Consider the following 24,304-nt stretch of genomic DNA (forward strand, 5'->3'; position numbering starts at 1 on the left):
AGCAGTGCAGACCTCGCAGTTCAGAGCTAGAGAGATAGGCGATAGCAGTGCAGAGCTAGAGAGCCAGGCGGTAGCAGTGCTGAGCTAGAGAGGGAGGAGGTAGCAGTGCAGAGCTAGAGAGCCAGATGGTAGCAGCCCAGAGCTAGAGAGCCAGGCGGTAGCAGTGCAGAGCTAGAGTGCCAGATGGTAGCAGCGCAGAGCTAGAGAGCCAAGGGGTAGCAGTGCAGACCTCGCAGTGCAGAGCTAGAGAGATAGGCGATAGCAGTGCAGAGCTAGAGAGCCAGGCGGTAGCAGTGCTGAGCTAGAGAGGGAGGAGGTAGCAGTGCAGAGCTAGAGAGCCAGATGGTAGCAGCCCAGAGCTAGAGAGCCAGGCGGTAGCAGTGCAGAGCTAGAGTGCCAGATGGTAGCAGTGCAGAGCTAGAGAGCCAGATGGTAGCAGCGCAGAGCTAGAGAGCCAGGGGGTAGCAGTGCTGAGCTAGAGAGGGAGGAGGTAGCAGTGCAGAGCTAGAGAGCCAGATGGTAGCAGCCCAGAGCTAGAGAGCCAGGCGGTAGCAGTGCAGAGCTAGAGTGCCAGATGGTAGCAGCGCAGAGCTAGAGAGCCAGGGGGTAGCAGCGCAGAGCTCGCCGTGCAGAGCTAGAGAGGTAGGCGATAGCAGTGCAGAGCTAGAGAGCCAGGCGGTAGCAGTGCTGAGCTAGAGAGGGAGGAGGTAGAAGTGCAGAGCTATAGAGCCGGATGGTAGCAGCCCAGAGATAGAGAGACAGGCGGTAGCAGTGCAGAGCTAGAGTGCCAAATTATAGCAGCGCAGAGCTAGAGAGCCAGGGGGTAGCAGTGCAGACCTCGCAGTGCAGAGCTAGAGAGATAGGCGATAGCAGTGCAGAGCTAGAGAGCCAGGCGGTAGCAGCGCAGAGCACAGCTAGAGAGCCAGGCGGAAGCAGTACAGAGCCCGCAGTGCAGAGCTAGAGAGATAGGCGATAGCAGTGCAGAGCTAGAGAGCCAGGCGGTAGCAGCGCAGAGCACAGCTAGAGAGCCAGGCGGTAGCAGTGCAGAGCGAACAAGCCAGGAGGTAGCAGTGCGGAGATAGAGAGCCAGGCAGTAGCAGTTCAGAGCTAACGAGCCAGGAAGTAGCAATACAGAGCTAGGGAGCCATGTAGTAGCAGCACAGAGCTAGAGAGCCAGGTAGTAGCAGTGCAGAGCTCGCAGTGCAAAGCTAGTGAGCCAGGCGGTAGCAGTGCAAAGCTAGAGAGCCAGGCGGTAGCAGTGCAAAGCTAGAGAGCCAGGCGGTAGTAGTGCAAAGCTAGAGAGCCAGGCGGTAGTAGTGCAAAGCTAGAGAGCCAGGCGGTAGCAGTGCAAAGCTAGAGAGCCAGGCGGTAGTAGTGCAAAGCTAGAGAGCCAGGCGGTAGCAGTGCAAAGCTAGAGCACCAGGCGGTAGCAGTGCAAAGCTAGAGCGCCAGGCGGTAGCAGTGCAAAGCTAGAGCGCCAGGCGGTAGCAGTGCAGAGCTGGAGAGCCAGATGGTAGCAGCGCAGAGCTAGAGAGGCAGGCGGTAGCAGTGCAAAGCTAGAGCGCCAGGCAGTAGCAGTGCAGAGCTGGAGAGCCAGATGGTAGCAGCGTAGAGCTAGAGAGGCAGGCGGTAGCAGTGCAAAGCTAGAGCGCCAGGCAGTAGCAGTGCAAAGCTAGGGTGCTAGATGGTAGCAGTGCAGAGCTAATGAGCCAGGCGGTAGCAGTGCAGAGCTAGAGAGCCAGGCAGTAGCAGTGTAAAGCTAGAGCGCCAGATGGTAGCAGCGCAGAGCTAATGAGCAAGGCGGTAGCAATGCAGAGCTAGAGAGCCAGGTGGTAGCAGCGCAGAGCTAGACAGCCAGGCAGTAGCAGCCCAGAGCTAGAGAGCCAGGTGGTAGCAGCGCAGATCTAGAGAGCCAGGCGGTAGCAGCGCAGAGCTAGAGAGCCAGGCAGTAGCAGTGCAAAGCTAGAGAACCAGGCGGTAGCAGAGCAGGGCTCCAGTGGCTCGATGGAAGGGATACATATAGTGGAGGTAGATCCTGGGAGCCCAATGGGACCAAGCAGAATATCACGAGTCTCCCATATCTCACAGAGTATTCATAGGTTTTCGGGCAAAAGGGGGCCCCCCTTGTGGGCCTGAATGGATGAGGGCCCCTGCGCTGCAGGGTTACACCCGATGGGTGGTGCACCTAGAAGGCTTCAGAGGCAGAGATCCAGAGGGTGGACGCGGTGGAGTGCCGCAGGGGAATGAAACAAAGGAGACAGAAGGAAAGTCAAAGTGTCGGAAAGGAGCAGAGCAACATAACCAAAATCTGGAGTAAGAAACCCATCGCCCCCCCCAGTCTCTCCATCATACCTCGATGATGCGGTCCTGCGCCTTCAGACCCGAGGCCTCGGCGGGGGAGTCGGGGTCCACGGCCCGCACATACTGCCCCGGCTTTGCTTTGTCGCTGTGTAGGTTAAACCCATACCCGTTAGGACCCTTCTTCATGCAGCAGAGACGGGGGCGCAGCTCGTCCTGTGGGGACAAAAACATTTTGCTGTTATTGTCTGCAATAAACTACTCTCCAAAATGAGCCACAGTAAAAGCTCGGTTTCTCACCTGTCTGCTGGCTCCTCCATCCCAAATTTCTCTGCATACTAAAGCCATCAGCATATCTGACCCCGCCTGTTAATGTGCATCCTTCCCAAAGTCATACATGTAAATGTGGACCCTACTCTACCTCATGCCTGCAACGGTGCCTGCAACGGTGCATCCTTCCCAACACTTCCCAGCTGTGCTTAATACTCAACCCCATGCCTGCAACTGTGCCTCCAGATCACACTCATGACTGTAAATGTACATGCTGCTCACCCTCATGTCTTTTCATGGTTCATCGTACCCAACCTCATGCATGGAACGGTGCATTCTATGCGACCTAATATCTGTAACTGTGCTTCTAGTCAACCTCATGCCTGCAAATATGTATGCTGCCCAACCTCATGTCGTGTATCCGTGCATCCAACCCAACCTCATGTCTGTAACTGTGCATCCTACCCAACCTCCCGGTTCAGCTGAACATGTACACTCTCTACCCAACATCTTGTGCCTGCAAATGCATACCCAACACAACCTCGTGTTTATAAATGTGCTCTCTATCAAACATCATGTCTTTAACGGTTTCCTATCCAACCTCATGCTTGTAACTGAATATCCAACCCAACCGTAGGCCTCTAAAGACGCATCCTACCCAACCTCATGCCTGTAAATGTTGCTTCCTTGCAACCCGATGCTTTAAATTGTGCATCATATGTAAACGTGTGAAGGGAAATGCGCATCCTATCCAGTCTCATGTCTAACTGTGCAACCTAAAAACAACAAAGCAATCTGGTGGTCTACAATAACAGAGATATACTAAAAAAGAGAGAAGAGGGGAAAAGATATGTGGTTACTTCCAGGCAAGTTAAGTTCAAAATTAAACAACCTGAGGAATACACATAACCCTGTGTAGGGAAGATGAAAGAAGGATTTCCACCAACTGCCCTTCGTGGCCAGTGTCATCATTTGGAAACCTAGCTTCCCTGTCACATCACCCCATTAACTCAGGGGATGATACCGTGATCTAGGATTGTGAACCAGAAAGCCAGACCACCTTATAAATCAGTGTTAGATGACTAAAAGCCTATAGTCCCAAGACCTCAGACTAAATCAGAAAATTGCAGTGCAGTACTGGTCAGATAATTTAAAAAGGAAATGGCAGTAAACCCAACAATTTTATTAATGTCTACTCCCATGCATATTAAAAAGAATGCAGGCGCGGCTTTCAACAAATGTGCTGCAGGTGTTCGGTCTGAGCAACCTACCAAACCTCACTCATCTAAAAATCTATCCTACCCAAACTCATACCAATACATCCTACCCAATTGGACCTCACACCTCCAAATCTGCATCCTCCCAAACTCATGCTGTAAATGTCAATCAATCAATCAAAGCATTTATAGAGCGCACTACTCACCCAGAGGGTCTCAAGGCGCTAGGGGAAGGGGGTCCGCTACTGCTCGAACAGCCAGGTCTTTAGTTGCTTCCTGAAGGCGAGGTTGTCCTGGGTCAGGCGGAGGTGGGTCGGGAGGGAGTTCCATGTCTTGGCGGCGAGGTAGGCGAAAGACCGTCCCCCTGTGGTGGCTCTTCGGATGCGGGGGACGGCGGCGAGGGCGTGGCTGGTCGATCGAAGCTGGCGTTTGGGAGCGTAGAAGTTGAGGCGGCTGTTGAGGTATCCTGGGCCTTGGTTGTGTAGGGCTTTATGTCCGTGGGTGAGGAGTCGGAAGGTGATTCTCTTGTTGACCGGGAGCCAGTGCAGGTCTCTCAGGTGTCCGGAGATGTGGCTGCGACGGGGGATGTCCAGGATGAGTCGTGCTGAGGCGTTCTGGATCCGCTGGAGTCTCTTCTGGAGTTTGGCGGTGGTTCCGGCGTAGAGGGAGTTGCCGTAGTCCAGACGGCTGGTGACGAGGGCCTGGGTGACCGTCTTCCTGGTCTCGGTGGGGATCCACCGGAAGATCTTACGTAGCATGCGCAGGATGTTGAAGCACGACGAGGAGACGGCGTTGACTTATCTGGTCATGGAGAGGGAGGAGTCCAGGATGAAGCCCAGGTTGCGTGCGTTGTCTGTTGGTTTGGGTGCGCTGCCTAGGGCGGGGGGCCACCAGGAGTCGTCCCAGGCGGAGGGTGAGGATCTCAGGATGAGGACTTCCGTCTTGTCCGAGTTCAGTTTCAGGCGGCTGTTCTTCATCCATTCGGCTACCTCTTTCATCCCTTCGTGAAGGTTGGCTCTGGCGGTGGCGGGGTCGTTGGTGAGGGAGAGAATCAGCTCGGCGTCGTCTGCGTAGGAGATGATGTTGAGGTTGTGCTGGCGTGCGATGTCTGCGAGGGGGCTCATGTAGACGTTGAAGAGGGTTGGACTGAGCGAGGAGCCTTGAGGAACGCCGCAGATGACTTCGGTGGCTTCAGATCTGAACGGGGGGAGGCGGACTCTCTGTGTCCTGCCGGCGAGGAAGGAGATGATCCACTCCAGTGCCTTCTCCTGGATTCCGACGTTGCTGAGTCGCTGCACTAGTGTACGGTGGCAGACAGTGTCGAAGGCCGCGGAGAGGTCTAGGAGGATGAGGGCTGCTGTTTCTCCGTTGTCGAGCAGTGCTCGGATGTCATCGGTGGCTGTGATCAGGGCGGTCTCGGTGCTGTGGTTGGCCCGGAAGCCAGACTGCGAGAGGTCGAGGGATCCGTTCGTCTCGAGTAAGGCGGCCAGCTGCTTGTTGACAGTCTTCTCAATGACTTTTGCAGGAAACGGGAGCAGCGAGATGGGGCGGTAGTTCTTGAGGTCGGTGGGGTCGGCTGATGGCTTCTTTAGTAGAGCGCTGAGTTCGGCGTGCTTCCAGCTCTCCGGGAAGGTAGCGGTGTCGAAGGAGGTGTTGATGATGTCCCGCAGGTGGGGTGCGATGACAGCGTCGGCCTTGTTGAAGACGTGGTGAGGGCAGGGGTCGGTCGGAGATCCGGAGTGGATGGAGTTCATCGTGCGGGCGGTGTCTTCGGTGCTGATCGGGGTCCAGGCGCGGAGGGTGGTGGTGGGGGGCGGTGGTTCGGTCGTGGCGTGCGTCGGTTGAATGCTGAAGCTGTTGTGTATGTCCGCGATCTTGTTGTGGAAGTAGCAGGCGTGTGAAAGTTGAAGAAATTGATGTACATAGACAGCATTCATTCCCCTTCTTCTCCCACTCCTCTCCCTGTGAGCACCATGAATACCGTAAACTATTGACCGTATCACTCTGCCAGTAAAAGCCCCTACCCCTGTGCATATGTACAGCCAGTTTAGGCACCATGGCCTTTTTACCCATTAGGGTCTCTGGTTTCCCTCCTGCGCGTATCTTAACCCCCCCCCCCCCTCTCTCATGCATAGACCATGAAGCCCTCTCCCTCTGCGCGACCCCGCTGTGAAAGGCAACTCTCCCCCTTGACTCGCACAAAACCCCCTATTCCTTCTTGGAGAGGCATCCTTCGCCTTAGCTGACGTAGCCCTCCCCAGCTGCACCTGACTGCCCCCGCTCTCTCATATACCGGTCATAAGATCTCTCGCTCTCTGTGTGACTCTACCCTTGTGTCCACCCTGGCTACCCCTCCATTCTCCTCACGTGGGCAAGTCATAAACCTTCTTCTTCTGCAAGACCCTGTCCTTGAGAGTCACGGCCGCGCCTGACCAACCCCTCCTTCCCTTCCATGAATGCCCCTCTGTTGACAAGCCTTCCCTCCGCGCTCGATTGTCCACGCGGCATGAATACCACTCCTTTGATGACCCTTTCCCCCGAGTCCGGCTGACCACACATGTCCGAGGCCATCGCCTGGGCCAGGAGATACCATTTACTGCCCTTATTGTATGGAGTCACTCCTCTTCAAAGGATCCTCTATTGGTCTTAGCCACCCCACCCCCCGGGCTATGATCAGGCATACACATCCTACGAAACACTCAGCTGCGTGATTGCCCTCCCCTCTTATCAGCAGGTCAAGGGTCCCCATTGTGAATGTATATGGGTAGGATCACCACGAGGATTATAGGATCACCACGAGGATTATAGGGATGTCTTTCTTTTGCGTCATACAGTCCTGATTGTGTTATCAAGTGTTCTGTAGGGTATAAAAGCAAGAGTCTCAGCTCACTTGTTAGAGCACCTCCCGAAAGACACTGTGTTTCGTGTCCGAAATGACTGGCTCTCCTCATGAGAAATAAACTCTGTTCTTGATTCCTGCTTCCAGCGCCCGTCTCTTTATTTTGGTAACTATTCAACATGGGAACTAAGAGGCGGTTTGCACCAGCGGCCTGGGCATCGATAGGATTATGGGCTCGTTTTCTACAATTGGCTTCCCAACGCGGGGTCCATCAGTGACATGGGGTGCGGTAAGAGAGATCCAGACGAAGAAGTGAACATCTAAATGATCGGGGCATGCCTGCCTTGAGAGGGCCCTCGCCCGGCTGCCGATCTACAGAACTTCACCAATTCTGAACGGACCTCTCTTGAAGTAACCTATTGTCCTGACTGGAATCCCACAGGAATGCTACATGGAGTAAGAGAACGAATGGGCGCTGGAGGAGGAAGTCGAAGAACTGTCCGTATGGTCCGGTCCGGGTAAGATTAAGTAGGGCGTTTTTACGCCTGATTGGTAGGGTGGTTCTATCCACCTGATTGATTGATTGTTTGTATTGAAAATCGGTATTTGTATACCGAAATTGTTGGTATTGGTTCATTTAGCTTTGAGGGCTACTTGACATATTGGTTCTCTTCTGAGAACGAGACATTCTCTGTTTTCAAACAACGGCGAATAGGAACGTCGTCCCTCTTTGCAGATAGAGAAGGGTAGGTAATACAGACTTTTGTCCCCGGTATTAATCCGTCATGCCTACTTTTCTCCCCACTGAATTGTTTGAAGTCGATTAATAATCGATTGTTGTTCTTTGAGAATTGTTTGAAGTCGATTAATAATCGATTGTTGTTCTTTGAGAATTGTTTGAAGTCGATTAATAATCGATTGTTGTTCTTTGAGATCTTCCCTGTCTACAAACTGAGACGAGTAGAAATATTCTGTCTTCCTTTTTGGATAGCGAAGGGCAGGTAATGCAGACATTTGACCCCGTTGTAATCCGTCATGCCTGTTTTTCTCCCCACTGATTGGTTGGTTGCCTGGACATTGTTGTTCCAGGAATTGTTTCGTTTGAGGTATTTTCTGCCTGCAAACAACGTGGAATAGAAATATTCTATCTAGTCTTTGCAAGTAGTAAAGGGTAGGTTATGCCCCTTTGTGAATTCGTCAGTCCTACCCACTCCCCACTGTTTGGGGGGTAGCTCGCATGGTCCGCCCAGGAGACTACCCTTATGGAGGACATATGCTCCCCGCTCATGGGCCATTTAGTGGAGGTAGACCATCTGGTCCGTCCAGGAGGCTACCCTAGTAGATGGAAGTACATCGCTCGGTCTGTCCAGGATGATACCCTAATGAAGGAATATATGTTCCCCTTTTGATCGATAATCTCGTTCCACCCCGGACCATTTATTGGAGGGAACTCGTCTGGTCCGTCCAGAGGTACCCCCTAGTGAAAAGGACACATAAAAATATGAAGTGATCACCGTTCCCTACTAACAGAAAGCTTTAGCTCGAAACACGCTAAGGAAGAGAAAGAAAAATAGAAAAAGAAATCAGGCTAAGTCAGTAACCCCCTGATGAGCTTTTGACTTCACTAAAAATAAGAAACATTAGAAATAGTTCATAATAAGAAATATAAAATGGCGAAAAGTTTGGCAGCAAAAATAGCCACGAGGTAGCTAGGCTTCACTGCCTGTTCCTGCTCCCAACATGCCTGCCTCATTGCCCGCCACGCCCAAATAACGGTCACATGAAATAGAAACAATCCAATAGGTACCTACCCTCATTCCGGAAGCTCCCAAAGTGCAACAGGTCCGCGGTTACGCCCATCCGGAAGGCGAGGCCTCGAGGCACGAGGGGCTCGCCTGACCACGGTCGGGAGGAGATGATGTTGGGCAGGCGGTCCAAAGAATGGCAGAGTCCTCTCCTTCTCTCCTCTTCCGCTGCCCTGCAGGCCACGGGGGGGGAGGCTGTCTTGCCTCAGCCGCCGACCACCCCCCCCATCTTCAATAGCCAGCACGGCCAATATCGAAACGACGGAGCCGAGTAACGGCGCGGGGTCGCTGGAAGGGGGAGGTGACGCGAACGAGCCTCCCCCACCTCCCTCCAGGTGGAGGCTTCCAGCGACACCCCAATGCTCTTACTTAAAGAGGGTCAACATCATAAAGCGGTCTTCTGCCCAGGACGGGCACACGCTCCATGCCTTCTCCCCTCAACCTTGAAGATTCTATAAGAGCCGGGGGGCACCCCGATCCCTCCGCATGGGTGCCCCCGCCCCCTTCACTGGGAACCAGGACACCGGTGCAACTCCTGCCGGCACCAGCCTCGGATTGGAAATGGCTAAAAAGAAGCCACGGCACGGACTTGTTCAGTTCCGGAGGAACGCCAGGATGACCCGGTAGGAAAATTGTTGCCGCCCTTCCCACTCTTTGACTCATGGTCCATATTTGCTAAACTGTTAACCACATAGCACAAAACTTTTTGAACTACCAACGGAAAGTTCTGGGCCAACCACGCGAGACTAGAGACTTTCTGACTGTGCTGGAACTTGCCTGACCCCACCTAAAATGGCGCCGCCGCAAAAAGAAACGTATTTGAATAAACTTTGTTGCACCCAGATTGCGCAGCTTGTTGTCCCGAGATCTATGTGCAGTTTTTGGATAATGAAAGTAGATATGAAGGGCGTTGAGTATGTGCTTGGATAATGAATTGACTTAGGGTGGGTACTGATTATGATTTGGAAAATGAATTGGTGTAACTTAGATAACGAATGAGTATTGGATAAATGAATTTCTGAATTAATTAAAAATGAATTCTTGACATGCATCATGCTTGCTCTGTAAGGAAATTTTAATACGATTTTATTTGCACTGCTGCACTTTATGCAATGAACTGCCACCAATTTCGTTTATTAAAAGTATTTTGAAGAAGAAAGCATGGTCGTAGCAGTTGCATTAATGAGTTTGGATGCCTTACTACTGTGAGCGAAGAGTAAGTATGATGAAGGATGTAGATCAAAAGGGATCAGATATTTAGCAGCTACCTTATGTGCCACAAGCAGCCGGAAAAGTGTTTCAGATACCCTTAAAATGACACCACAGAAAATGCCACCTGACCGTCACCCTTGCACCCGATAAAAACGGTTACGACCAAGTAGCTCATGTAGATACTCAGATCGTCAATGATTATCTATCTGGCACCACTGGTCCCTCTGGGCTGAAATGCCGAGATGGCAAGGGAATGCAGTACGAGGAGATAGGGCGAGTATATGGTAGGTAAAAACATTTTCGAACTACTGCATGATGATGTGCTTTGAATACTGCCCCCCACCCCTTCTTTTCCTCCCTTCTGCAGGTCACGTCAGAACGTCGGCTGAGGTGTGGAAGAGCGACGGTTGGACCACCGACGAAAAAGGGAAAGGGGGAATATGTGTTTAGTCGTTGTAACGATAAGTTTTTAAAAGACGTAGGCTTAACATGACTGTTCCTCCTTAGGACATAGCGACTGAGAGGATGGACCGACATAGAAATTGGACAGGTACTGAATGACGAAAAATTGACTAGAAATGACGTGTTAAATAATGTAACTGGACGTTTGACTAGGTAGGGAAAGGACAAAGAAAAATTATACGGGTAAGGGTTGCCACGGCACCACCCGTCTAGGAAGTTAGAAATGTTGCTGATGTTCAAAATGCACTACCCCCCTTTTCTCACACTCTTATAGATATAGCCAAGCTGTCCGACTGTTCTCCCGATCAATACTTGCCGTTGCCTCAGCCTGGAGAACTTCCCACCAAAGGAGGGAACAGAAAAATGGCTTAAGATCCAACCATGGGTAACTAGCACGACCAGGTTAATTACTGATCGACCAGCCGAGGTGTGAGTATTGGTAATTGGGAACGCTCGCAGGCGTGACAAGCGAGAAGGGAAGGGGGGGAAGGGTAGAAAGAGCTAAGCACGTAGATAAAACAGGATAGTAAAGATACGTAGGATATACATAAAAAATAGATCTTGTAGGCTAACAATTGTTTCCTGTCTTGTCGTGAATGTCTTGTATATGTGTAATACATGTGCCGTCTTCCCTGTCTGAGTTTGTGTGTGTATAATGTACGAATTTATGTCTTCCCTCTGTCTGTATCTGTGCGTTACCTGACCTTTGCTGTTCCGTGTCGTGAGCGCACTAAATGACCTATTTTTGTACACGTCTCTCTCTCTCTCTCTCTCTCTCTCTCTCCCTACATGTCATACGTGTACCGAATGGCTCGTTTAGATTGCGGACGACTCTCACTCTCTATGAGAGTCTCCCTATTCTCTCCCTCATTGGTAAAATTGTGCCCCACCGGCACCAGTCTGATTTGATACATATTGAACGCGAAGGTGTTCAGCGAAATTGACCGAAACTAAAATGATTGTATCTCGCCATATTACTGCCTCTCCTTTCTGCAAAAATGAATGAACTTGAATTGGCTGAGAAGGAAAGGACAGGTAAGACGACTAAAGTCCCCCAAATCTGGCCATTTATAGGGGAACTGTATGTCAATGGCACCTTATGTCTGTTTTTCAGAGACGAACGCCAACGTCCAGATTGAACCCCCAACGCCCGGATTGCCCCACCCCCCTTTTGCACCCAAGCGCAAGCGCCCGAAGCATCCCCGCCCCATTTTTGATAAACCCCAATTGCTGTCCCGAATATAAACTTGATGCACATGAGTAGCTGTTGACCCTCGAGAAGACCCTGTTTTGCCTGACTCTCGATAATGGCACCCCCGCCCTGTTCGAAAAGGTTAGCCAGTCCTGATGGGAAATGCTCTGTAAAATGCTGAATATGATGTAATGCACAGTTGATGGGAACCTCACTTGATTTATAAATAAGACGATGAATAGACCTGCCATGAACCCAGTAGGAATACTGACACATGCACTGCTTGGTAATGGACCTCTGACTGTGACCAATGAGCGTATCTCCCAAATGCGTAGAATTGAGGGAGGAATTCACATGCGTAGATATCTTCTTTTGCCATTTCACTGAAACCTTGTCTTGTACCTATTCAAAGATTCACGATCACCGACGGAGATGGGTCAGAAGTGACGTGCAGCCTGGCCGCGGATCTTGGGACTCGTGTGACCTCGACCAAAGGTGGAGCCGCAGAGCAACAGGATACGGGACGAGACCGCAATTTCAACGTGGAAAATGAAAAACGGCGGGCCGCCTCGAAGCCACCCGCCTGCTAAACCCACGTGTGCCTGGAGTCTCCGTCCCCCTTCCTTGAGCCCGATGGATGGGCCTGCCTGCTTGTTATCCTTTGCTCCCTTGGTCCCCTTTTGTGTGTCCCAGGAACTCTGACCCAACTCCACCCTCTCCCCTATCGACTATTTGGACCACACTCACCCTCTTTTCCACGTGACTTTTTGCCAAGGGAAAGAACAGCATCCCACTGGGAATAGGGTGCTGCCATAGAACTGTGGGTGCCGAGCATAAGGCGCCACCAACCGGATTGTTTAGGGAACAGGACTGTGGTCTAACAGCAGAGGACTGACCGCACCCTGCAACGCGTAAGGATAAGAACAGAGCTGGACCTATAGCTCCACCGCCGGTGCTCAACAGCGCCAACGAAAGTACTCGGACTAGAGCCTACCAGTGATGGCTCACTGACAAAAAGACACTGGGACGAAGAAATATTGTGTATTGAACTGAATTCCGCTCTCAACTACCTGGTCAAAACTGTTCATTGGTCACATTTTTTTAAGTCGGAAAGATTTTTGCTATGTAGTGCGTTTAATTGTTAGGAACCCAAAGAAAAGCAATTTTCTATGTACTGCATTCTGCCCATTACCTTAACTGTCTATGATTGTACGCCAAATGTTAGTATCGACAAAATGCTAATTCATCAACGATGCCTGTCTACCTGTAAACCCATCAATTGCAAATATGACTGCTGCTATGTAAAAAGGGGCGACTGTGAAAGTTGAAGAAATTGATGTACATAGACAGCATTCATTCCCCTTCTTCTCCCACTCCTCTCCCTGTGAGCACCATGAATACCGTAAACTATTGACCGTATCACTCTGCCAGTAAAAGCCCCTACCCCTGTGCATATGTACAGCCAGTTTAGGCACCATGGCCTTTTTACCCATTAGGGTCTCTGGTTTCCCTCCTGCGCGTATCTTAACCCCCCCCCCCCCTCTCTCATGCATAGACCATGAAGCCCTCTCCCTCTGCGCGACCCCGCTGTGAAAGGCAACTCTCCCCCTTGACTCGCACAAAACCCCCTATTCCTTCTTGGAGAGGCATCCTTCGCCTTAGCTGACGTAGCCCTCCCCAGCTGCACCTGACTGCCCCCGCTCTCTCATATACCGGTCATAAGATCTCTCGCTCTCTGTGTGACTCTACCCTTGTGTCCACCCTGGCTACCCCTCCATTCTCCTCACGTGGGCAAGTCATAAACCTTTTTCTTCTGCAAGACCCTGTCCTTGAGAGTCACGGCCGCGCCTGACCAACCCCTCCTTCCCTTCCATGAATGCCCCTCTGTTGACAAGCCTTCCCTCCGCGCTCGATTGTCCACGCGGCATGAATACCACTCCTTTGATGACCCTTTCCCCCGAGTCCGGCTGACCACACATGTCCGAGGCCATCGCCTGGGCCAGGAGATACCATTTACTGCCCTTATTGTATGGAGTCACTCCTCTTCAAAGGATCCTCTATTGGTCTTAGCCACCCCACCCCCCGGGCTATGATCAGGCATACACATCCTACGAAACACTCAGCTGCGTGATTGCCCTCCCCTCTTATCAGCAGGTCAAGGGTCCCCATTGTGAATGTATATGGGTAGGATCACCACGAGGATTATAGGATCACCACGAGGATTATAGGGATGTCTTTCTTTTGCGTCATACAGTCCTGATTGTGTTATCAAGTGTTCTGTAGGGTATAAAAGCAAGAGTCTCAGCTCACTTGTTAGAGCACCTCCCGAAAGGCACTGTGTTTCGTGTCCGAAATGACTGGCTCTCCTCATGAGAAATAAACTCTGTTCTTGATTCCTGCTTCCAGCGCCCGTCTCTTTATTTTGGTAACTATTCAACATGGGAACTAAGAGGCGGTTTGCGCCAGCGGCCTGGGCATCGATAGGATTATGGGCTCGTTTTCTACAGGCGAGGGAGTTGCAGAGGTCTTGCGAAGGGGTGATGTTGTTGTTTCCGGCGTTGGGGTTGGACAGCTCTTTAACGATGTTGAAGAGTTCCTTGCTGTTGTGTGCGTTGTTGTCCAGTCGTTCCTTGAATGCAGTTTTCTTGGTGGCGTTTATGAGTTGGTGGTGTTTTCGGGTGGCGAGCTTGAGGGCAGTCATGTTGTCCAGTGTTGGGTCTCTGCGCCAGGTTCTCTCGAGGGCTCGGCAGTTCTTCTTGGAGCTCTTGAGTTCGTCGGTGAACCATGGGGCTTTCTTGCTACCGGGTCTGCTAGGCGGGGTCTTCAGAGGGGCGAGGTCGTCTGCGCAGTTGCTGATCCACTTCGCGAGGTTGGTGGCCGCCTGGCTTGGGTTCGTTGCGCTGGTGGGAGGGTTCATGCTCAGGGAGGTCGCGAGCTGGTCGGCTGTGATCTTGTTCCAGCTTCTGCGTGCAACCTGTTGCTGGTGGTGGTGGATCGTGGTCCTTCTGAAGCTGAAGTGGACACAGCTGTGGTCCGTCCAGTGGAGTCTGGTGGCGTGGCTGAAGGCGATGTCCTTGCTGGATGAGAAGACGGGGTCGAGTGTGTGTCCGGCGTAGTGGGTGGGGGTGGTGACCAGCTGCTTGAGTCCCAGGTTTGTGAGGTTGTCCAGCAGGGTGGTGGTGTTGCGGTCGTTGTTGTTCTCCAGGTGGAAGTTGAGGTCCCCGAGGAGGATGTAGTCAGCGGAGAGGAGGGCGTGCGGGCTGATTAAGTCGGCGATGTCTTCGCTGAATTGTGTGCGTGGTCCCGGGGGTCTGTAGATGAGGGTGCCTCGGAGGGTGGTCTTGGGGTTGATGTGGACCTGGAAGTGCAGGTGCTCGGCGGGTGCGAGGGTGTCGTCGGTGTTGGTCGTGATGCGGATGGTGTTCCTGTGGATGATGGCGATGCCTCCTCCGGTCTGGTTGATGCGGTCCCTTCGGATGATCTTGTTGCCGTCTGGGATGGCGATGGCGATGTCGGGCGCTGAAGAGGCATTCATCCAGGTTTCCGTGAGGAAGGCGACGTCTGGTGAAGTTGTGTCGAGCAGGTTCCAGAGCTCGACGGCGTGTCTGTGGACGGAGCGGGCGTTGAGCAGGATGCATTTCAGGTGGCTGCTGCTGTTGCTCGTCTTGGTCTTGGTTGGTGCTGGAGTAGTGCAGGTCCGGATGCAGGTGAACTTGCAGGAGTTGCAGCAGAAGGGTCCATGGGTGCGTCTCGGGGTGGCTCGGTAGCATCCTGGGATTCGGCCGGCGTTGAGTGCGTAGAGAGTGGCGGCGTCGTACGTCCGGCGGGTGGGCTGGGGTCTGCGGGGGCCAGGGGTCCTGGCGCTGGGCGCGGTCCAGGCGCGGACGGGCGCAGACGGGCCTACCTTTGGCGCACCTTCGGCGCTCAGTCGGCGCTCCCGCTGCGCGCGTCCGCTGCGCGGACGCTCTGGGGGCGTCATAAGAAGGGGGACGGGAGGGCGGGTCAGCTGGGCGGCGGGAGCGGCTCGGCCAATGGGCCGGTGGTGGGCGGGGCCTTTGGCGAGCTGCGGCGGGAAACTGGCGAGCGGGCAGCTCTGCTGTGGCTGGGCCGCTCTGGGGGCCAGGTGGGCGTTAGCGGCGGAAAAAGGCGGCAAGGCTGGCAGGCAGGAGCAGGAGGAGCAAGGGGGCGACCCGGCCTATCAGTGTGTGTTGCTGGGTGTGGATGCTCTGTAAACTCATATCTCGCTTCATAGTAGCTGGCAACGTGCAACCAAGTTTCCCCATGAATGGTTTGTGAGGCAGCCATATTCTTTCCTGTGAATTGAACCTTCTGCTGTTTATTGGCACTATTATGTTTAATTAATTGGCGCACAACGAGCCACTATGGGAGCACATTGTTTTAAAGTCAGTCCCCTAAGATGCCATCAGTAACAGTTGGACAGTGAATTATGTTTTATCCAAAATGAAATTAACTGAATGTTTTGCATTTTGCTCATTGCTAATGCGAAGTTTATTTAGACTTTGGGACAAAATGGCCACCTGTTTTTTAATCATGTCCAATGGTAAGGTTTTATGTAGAGGTTTTTGCCTTGTTTTAAGTGTATGGAAGTGTTTATGGGTTTAATTACCTGAAATAAAGGATTCTTTTTACTGTTCGAATTCAAAATGGTCAAAATGATGTTCTCATGACCATGTGTACACTATATTTTTAACTATTCTTGTATTATTTGTTTTCTTTATATCTTCACTGTTGTTATCTGGCGTTAGCTTACATTTCGGGTGTACTGTTAGCCTTTGGGTCACGAAGAACTCAACAGGGTGCTCCTGATGTCGGCTGGGACTGTGTGACTCATTATGGGAAACAATCTGCTGTCTCCAGCACAGGTGAGAACTATGACTGTTCACACATGCCCTGGGGAGGGCATATCCATGCCTTGAAAATGTACATCCATCACAAAGTTATGCCTGTGACTGTACCTTGTACCCAATGGCATGCCTGTAAATGTGCATTCTTCCAAACCTCATCCCTGTAACAGTGCCTCCTAAACAACACATGTAAATGTGCGTCCTTACCCAACTTCACGCCTGAAAATGTACACCTTATTCAATGTAAGTCTGTAACCGTGCCTCCTATGCAAAAGTATTCCTAAACGTGCATACTACCCACACTCATACCTGTAAAAGTGCATCCTATCCAAGCTCATGTCTGTAACTGTGCCTCCTAAGCAAACTCAGTCCTATAAAAATCCATCCGTCCCAGCCTCATGCATGTCACTGCATCTCAATATCCTTCCATCCACGGCCTCTTGGTTGCTGATACCCATCAGTACCTCACTTCCTTTTTTGCAAACACGCCTATTGTAAAGTACAATGGGCGCATTGTATTTCTCCATTTTGGGTACACGTTTTAGCTTGACATCTTCTTTTAATGCTGAATTTTTACCCGTTTTAAACTTACATGATATGATATGTACTGAGAAGGTCTTCTACATGCAGTTAACTTCTTAGTAAGCATTATTATCATGTTGTTGGTACACTCTGTCCAAGGCTAAGCACGCGATGCCCTTGTATTTGGTTGTTCAGTTGGAGACAGCTGAGACTCCAGACAAACCATCGCATCAGCTCTGCACATTTGACAGTACGATTGGAACAGTGCTTTTATTATATAAACCGCCTTTCCATTACATTCGGTAGAGGAGCACTTCTGCTTCGATTGTCCTGGAACACAGTGTACTGTGACTGAGATGCATCCCGGCTGACTTTTAACCTTTATCCTGCAAAGAATGATAGCCTGATCTACATCAGATCAGCTTCCTGACACAACCTACTCAGGTATGCGTGGGGTTCTGGCTATCCCAATGGATCTGGCAGAGAGTACTCCCACTATTCTCTATATTGTATAGGTAGTGTTAGGTAAGAGTATAATCACATAGTAATGTAATCATGGTTGAATTGTTTATCTATGTCACCATTCTTGTAATGCTGGTTACAATGCTTGGTTTCATCTGCCTCAGCGCTTAGCAGGAAAGTAGCATTTCTGCAAGCAGGCAATTTTAAACTGTGTGATTACTGAAGTTGTTTTTAATACTGCTAAATACCGCTAATTTGTGCCTACCTACACGCTGACTCCCCGGTCCACCGCAGCTCTCATGCTGTTTGATGTGGAGGGAGGAAAAGCGTTTTTCACTTCCTGATTAGCCCACGCAGGGCGGCCATCTTTAGGAGGGGGACGCTCTAGTTTTTAGCGTCCCTCGGACTACAAAAGGGCTCAGTGCACTCGTGTACAACTGTTGAACTTGGAACATCGTTGTGCTAGCGCTTAGCAGGAAAGTAGCATTTCTGCAAGCAGGCAATTTTAAACTGTGTGATTACTGAAGTTGTTTTTAATACTGCTAAATACCGCTAATTTGTGCCTACCTACAGGCTGACTCCCCGGTCCACCGCAGCTCTCATGCTGTTTGATGTGGAGGGAGGAAAAGCGTTTTTCACTTCCTGATTAGCCCACGCAGGGCGGCCATCTTTAGGAGGGTGACGCTCTAGTTTTTAACATCCCTTAATCTATATAACTTCGTTCTTGCCGCGCAGCGGTGACGCGCAGCGGGAGCGCCGTAGCAGAGCCGAAGAGGCACCAAAGAGAAGCCAGTCTGCGCCAGTCCGCGCCCAGACGCGCCTGGCGCTCTGCCACCACCAAGCATCATGGTAGGCCCTTGTATTACGTATAGCGCTTCTTCTCTGCTGAATGTACGCCCTAGTATCAGCCCCTCATGCCTGCATTCTGTTATTCCAACGAATCCTAAGGCTCATTGTAAAAGCTGCAACTGGGTTGCATCTGCTTCGAGCACTCCAATACATCCTTTTGGACATGATCGGAAAATGTATCTTCTTAACTGCAGATCATTACCCAGACACTGTACCGAATTAGCCATGTTGATTGAGGAACTCAACCCTGATGCCCTTTTTTTAACCGAGACATGGCTCCAGTTGGAAATGGATCCCACCGTAGTATGGGCCATTCCCCATGGTTACACCCTAAAACGACTAGATCGTAAGATACATAGAGGTGGAGGGCTGGCCATCATTTACAGAGATATCTTCCGATGCCGCATCTCCATTCCGGCCATGCGAGCATGTGAAAGTTTGTACTTTACTCTTGAGTTCTCCCCAACATCCACCTTTTCGGGCATTTTAGTTTATCGTCCCCCGGGCCCGCTGAATAACTTTATTACTGAGCTGACAGATGCGGCTGCCAATCAGCTGCTCCTGGCAGCAAATTTTACACTGCTAGGCGACCTGAACCTGCACCTGGATGACCCCCTGGATACTCCAGCTACTAATCTTCGACTTAATCTCCAAGCCATCAATTTGTCGCAAAAAGGTGTCCATCCAACGCACACTAAAGGCCATCTTTTAGACCATATTTTTAGTAATCTTGATGGTCTAACAGTGGAAACTCCTAGGCCTTTGCCTTGGACTGATCATTACTTAGTACCTTTTACGTGGCCTATTAACACTCCCCCTAGGTCTCAAAATAAGAACAAGCACCAGGGTAGGAAATGGGCCTCATTGCCTCTGGCTGAATGGGAATTGGCACTTAATGAGCATGCGCCTTCCAAATCCATGAATCCTAGTATAGCCACGGCTAACTATGAGAATTGGATCACGGATACTTTGGACCAGGTCCTCCCAAAAAAATCTCTACAGTCTATTAAACGATGCAAAGTGGCCCCATGGTACTCCCCCACCCTTAGATCCATGAAACAATTGTGTCGCAAGCTGGAGAGAGCTTGGAGGCGAGAATACTCACAATCTAAGAAATCCGAGTATAGAGCTGCGATTAAATCATATAAGAGAGAAATGAAAAGCGCACAAATCCAATTCTATGACTCTAAAATTAAGTCAGCTGCTAACTCACCTAGAGAAATATTTAAAATAGCTAAGTCACTAATCTCCCCTCCCCCTGAGTGCGTCTCCCCTGCTGGGGCGCTAGCTCGTTGCAATAATTTGGCAACTTTTTTCTCTCAGAAAATTTTGACCATCTACTCCTCCTTTCCCACCGATACAGAGAAGCGGGACATTACTGATGACCTTAAAGTGGACATTCCAGTCCACAGTTCGCTTGAGGAGTTCCCTCTTCTTGACTCAACTGCATTGAAGAAAATTTTTTCTAAAGTCACCTCAGGATCTCCCAATGATCCTGCACCTCCTCAGACCCTCCTTAAGGTCAGCGAGGCAATATGTCCTGTTATCATAGATGTCCTAAACTCGTCCATTGTTTCCAGCTTGGTCCCTGCCCAGTGGAAATGTGCAATGGTCAGGGCCCTTCTAAAAAAACCTTTGTTAGACCAGAACAACCTGGCTAACTTCCGCCCCATCTCCCTTCTCCCTTGGATGAGTAAGTTGCTGGAGAGGCACATCAATAACATCTTGGTAGAGTATCTGGAGTCCAATGACCTACTTTGTGCCTCCCAGACGGGATTCCGCCCTCAACATGGCACCGAAACTGCCTTACTTGCAGTAACGGAAGAAACAAGATCTGTGCTGGACCAGGGAGGGAAGGCAGCCATTATATTATTAGATCTTAGTGCCGCGTTCGACACGGTTAACCATGTCACATTATTACATCGTCTAAAAGGCATGGGCGTGTCGGGCGCGGCCCTGAAATGGCTGACCTCCTTCCTGGATGAGCGCTTCTTCCAGGTGTTCGAGGGCGAGGTAGCATCCTCGAAACACCCTCTGAGCTGCGGGGTTCCTCAGGGCTCGGCCCTGAGCCCCACGCTCTTTAATGTCTACATGAGTCCTCTGGCAGGGATAGTACAGCCCTTCGGTGTGCGTATTATCACCTACGCGGATGATACCCAACTAGTGGTCTCCCTGGATCACACGGAGGGTTCATCCAACACCTTAGGGCCCTGTCTAGAGGCAGTAGCCAAGTGGATGCATTCCTCATGTCTCAGACTCAACGGGGAGAAGACGGAGATTATGCTACTGGGCAACCCCGCACCGACCATTCTGGCTTCCATCTGGCCCGCCTGTCTTGGTGCTCCTCCCTTGCCAAAACCCCACATCAAAAGCCTCGGAGTCTGGCTGGATAAATCATTGGATTTTTCTGTGCAGGCCACTAAAACTGCTTCCATCTGCATTGGTCTGTTGAGAATGCTCCGGAAGATTCTCCCATTGCTTCCTTTCCAGGCGAGGAGAATCATGGTTCAGGCCCTGATACTCTCCCGCCTGGATTATGGAAATGCATTATATCTGGGTGCTCCGGCAGCAGTGATCAACAGACTCCAAGTTACGCAGAACTGTGCTGCTCGACTCCTGTTTGGCATCCCCCGTGGCCAATCAGCAAGGAAGGCTTTAAAAGAACTCCACTGGCTCCCAATAGCTGCCAGAATGCATTTTAAAGCTATGTGCATTGTGCACAAAGCTTTTCACCGAACAGGTCCAGCCATTCTACGCCCTCTGGTTGTACCTTACGTTCCATCGAGAACCCTTCGTTCCAGCACCCTTCATCTTGCCACGACAACTAAAGTCAATAGGGCTCGCTGGGGAGGCCGGGCGTTTTCACACTTAGCAGCTAAGATGTGGAATTCACTCCCGCCAAATATGCGGGAAATCAGCAATCTGATGGTCTTTAGGAAGACATTAAAAACTTACCTGTTCGCCAAAATGTGTTAACCTTGCTATCTGCTCACCACACTTTTCAGTTCAAGCGCTGCGAGGCCTTAGGGTATGTGCGCGCTATATAAATATAATTTTTCATTTCATTTCATTTCATTTCATAATTGCATCACCCTCTTTCTATACAAGAATACAATTGTTTCAATAAATGTTTGAATAGCCATATATTCATCGCTTTTATGTTTACTTCAAGCTTGCAAATGTAAGAACAAAAGGGTAGATCTATTTCCATTATTTCCTTGGGGAAAAGAGTGTTCATGTTTGAGGTTGCTAATATCATCTGGTACCCTGGTAAGGTTAGGGGTTCAGATGGGGCACTGCAAGAGTAGCTAGGAATTGGGCTATTTTCTGATGAAATGTATGAACCGATTTCCCATATTCTGAAGTTTTTTGTCCAGATACACAGTCCTACTTAATTTGTAGGAACAGTGTAACACCCATCCTTCTCTAAAATTCTCAGCAAGTAAATGTACTGCCATATCTAACATTCCAGCTTGCTGAGAAACCTCATCTTTGATCCATACTTCTCCGCTTCCACACCCTGCCTGCTTAGCTATATACCCCTGAAATAACTCCTCCCCCTCCCTTCAATCAATCAATCAGTGAATTTGTAAAGCGCACTACTTACCCGTGATGGTCTCAAGGCGCTGAGGGGAGGGGGTGCTGCTACTGCTCGAAGAGCCAGGTTTTGAGGAGCTTCCTGAAAGTGAGCAGGTCCTGGGTCTGCCGCAGGTGGGTGGGTAGGGTGTTCCAGCTCTTAGCGGCGAGGAAGGAGAAGGATCTGCTGCTGGAGGTAGTTCGTTGGATGCGCAGGACGGCGGCGAGGCTGGCGGGCGGGGTTGTAGAAGTTGAGTCTGTTCAGATAGGCTGGTCCAGTGTTGTGGAGTGCTTTGTGTGGGTGGGTGAGGAGCTTGAAGGTGATCCTTTTGTTGACGGGAAGCCAGTGCAGGTCTTTTAGGTGGGAGGTGATGCGGCTGCGTCGAGGGGTGTTGAGGATCAGGTGGGCGGAAGCGTTCTGGAAGCGTTGCAGCTGTTGTAGGTGCTTTCTGACTTAGGTCAAAATGCACGAAAGTTGCCCTGCAGAACATCAAAGTCCCAGATGCTGAAGGAGCCAGTGACAGATAATGGCTCTCAACCTTGGCACCACAGAGGAATATCCTATTGGTTCCCCGTGGTTCTTGTGAGACAACAGTGGTGTGTGATCATGTCTTGCACATCCTTCTATCAGGCAAAATCAGATTTTTGATATCTCATTGTCCTACGTTCACATTTACTTTACACTGGGCTCAGTGGGCTACAGAGTTAGCAAGAAACAAAACCAGAAGTGCCCAGAAATTGGGAACTTCATCAGATGGAAAGCTGCGTATTCAGTTTTCTAATAAATGATAGTGACTAGCCACCAAAAACAAGTCCAGGGGTGCACAATTATATTTTGTCTAAGGATCAAGAATTGTTACTTACCTGTTCTTCTAGAAAAAACTATCACAAAACGTACTCCTGTTAGGAACACTGTTCCAAACAAAGTTTTCCGGCTCCTATTCCACCTCACACGGCGTCGCAGGCCCAGATTTTACTCGAATTTGGCTTGGTGGATCAAGATGTGGCCCCGAAAGCTTCTGTCCTTAAACATCTGTTCCCGCTGTGGCAAGCAGTTTGTGACTCCCTAAGATCCTAGATCTGGAAAGAAATACAACTTGGGGAATTTACCACATCAAATGCCTGGGCAATAAAACTAATCGAGGGCCTGAAACACCTCAAAGCCGAATCTTTATGAGCCCATGCCCCATCATAACATGGGACTGGGTGCCTCGTTATGGGAAACAATCTGACGTCTCCAGCACTGGTGAGAATTGTGACTGTTCACAATGGTTTTCGGAAAGCTCCTGAATAAACAGGTACAAAGCATTTTGCTTTCTGGTGATAAGGAAAAATTCTCCCAATTACCTCCTAGAAAGTACGGTTGCCACAGGCAGCTGAATTTAGGGGGTATATTTAAATAAAGCTCCTCCAACTGAGATTTGGTGGTTTTCTGTCAGATGACTGCTTGCCAAAATGGGCCGTCAGCCTGCCATCAGACGTATGCAGACTGTGCCAACAGGATAAGAAAACCATTAGTCACCTATTCACCTGCACTTTCTTGCTAAATGACCTCAAGCTCGTACTTGAAAACGTGTTTAATTCCTAGGAAACCAGAGTTTGCCCCAAGGACTATTGTTTTGCATGAGAGAATTTCCTCGTGTAACTGCACGGTTTGTTAAATGTATGAACCTTGTAGAGAGAGCTGACAGCTAAATTTGACAATAGATAATCTTACTCAGCACAAAGGTTATTAATAGCACTCACAATCAGTGTGTGCTGCTGGGTGTGGATGCTCTGTAAACTCATATCTCGCTCCATAGTAGCTGGCAACGTGCAACCAAGTTTCCCCATGAATGGTTTGTGAGCCAGCCGTGTACTTTCCCGTGAATTGAACCTTCTGCTGTTTATTGGCACTATTATGTTTAATTAATTGGCGCACAACGAGCCACTATGGGAGCACATTGTTTTAAAGTCAGTCCCCTAAGATGCCATCAGTAACAGTTGGACTGTGATTATGTTTTATCCAAAATGACATTAACTGAATGTTTTGCATTTTGCTCATTGCTAATGCGAAGTTTATTTAGACATTCGGACAAAATGGCCCCCTGTTTTTTAATCATGTCCAATGTTAAGGTTTTATGTAGAGGTTTTTTAACTTGTTTTAAGTGTATGGAAGTGTTTATGGTTTTAATTAACTGAAATAAAGTATTATTTGCACTGTTCATATTCAAAATGGTGAAAATGATGTCCTCCTGACCATGTTTACCTAATAATTTCAATTTTTCTTGTATTATTTGTTTTCTTTCTATCTTCACTGTTGTTATCTGGTGTTGGCTTACATTTCGGGTGTACTGTTAGCATTTGGGTCACGAAGCACTCTCGACAGGGTGTGCCTGATGTCGGCTGGGACTGTGCGCCTCATTATGGGAAACAATCTGCCATCTCCAGCACTGGTGAGAATTGTGACTGTTCACATCTGCCCTGGGGAGGGCATATCCATGAGAAGGGTAGCCAAGTTTTGAAATCGTGGTTCACCCTCGCTTCTACCGCATTGATAACATCTATCGCATTGCCTTTATCAAGTGTGCATTAACTGTATATTTTACCGCATGTATTGAATGTGCTGGATTGTTTCCTGAATATGATGATCCATTTCCATCTCATTGCGGTTATATATTTATTATGTTAAATGAAATTAATTGATTTTTATTCAACCTAAAAAAAAAGATGAAATATAAATAAATTCATATTTT

At 49.9% G+C, this 24,304-nt stretch overlaps 1 protein-coding gene across 1 annotated transcript in view; it reads right to left on the bottom strand.

Moving 5' to 3' along the window:
- Window positions 1-24,304, bottom strand: part of NHERF1 (NHERF family PDZ scaffold protein 1) — a 203,636-nt gene that overhangs the window by 76,427 nt on the left and 102,905 nt on the right. Inside the window, exon 2 of the mRNA XM_086930811.1 lies at window positions 2,353-2,514. Coding sequence (XP_086786937.1) covers window positions 2,353-2,514 — 162 coding nt within the window. The remainder of the gene's footprint in view (window positions 1-2,352; window positions 2,515-24,304) is intronic.

The sequence above is a fragment of the Lissotriton vulgaris genome, chromosome 7 (genome assembly GCF_964263255.1).
Source record: "Lissotriton vulgaris chromosome 7, aLisVul1.2, whole genome shotgun sequence".
Classification (NCBI taxonomy): Eukaryota; Metazoa; Chordata; class Amphibia; order Caudata; family Salamandridae; genus Lissotriton; species Lissotriton vulgaris.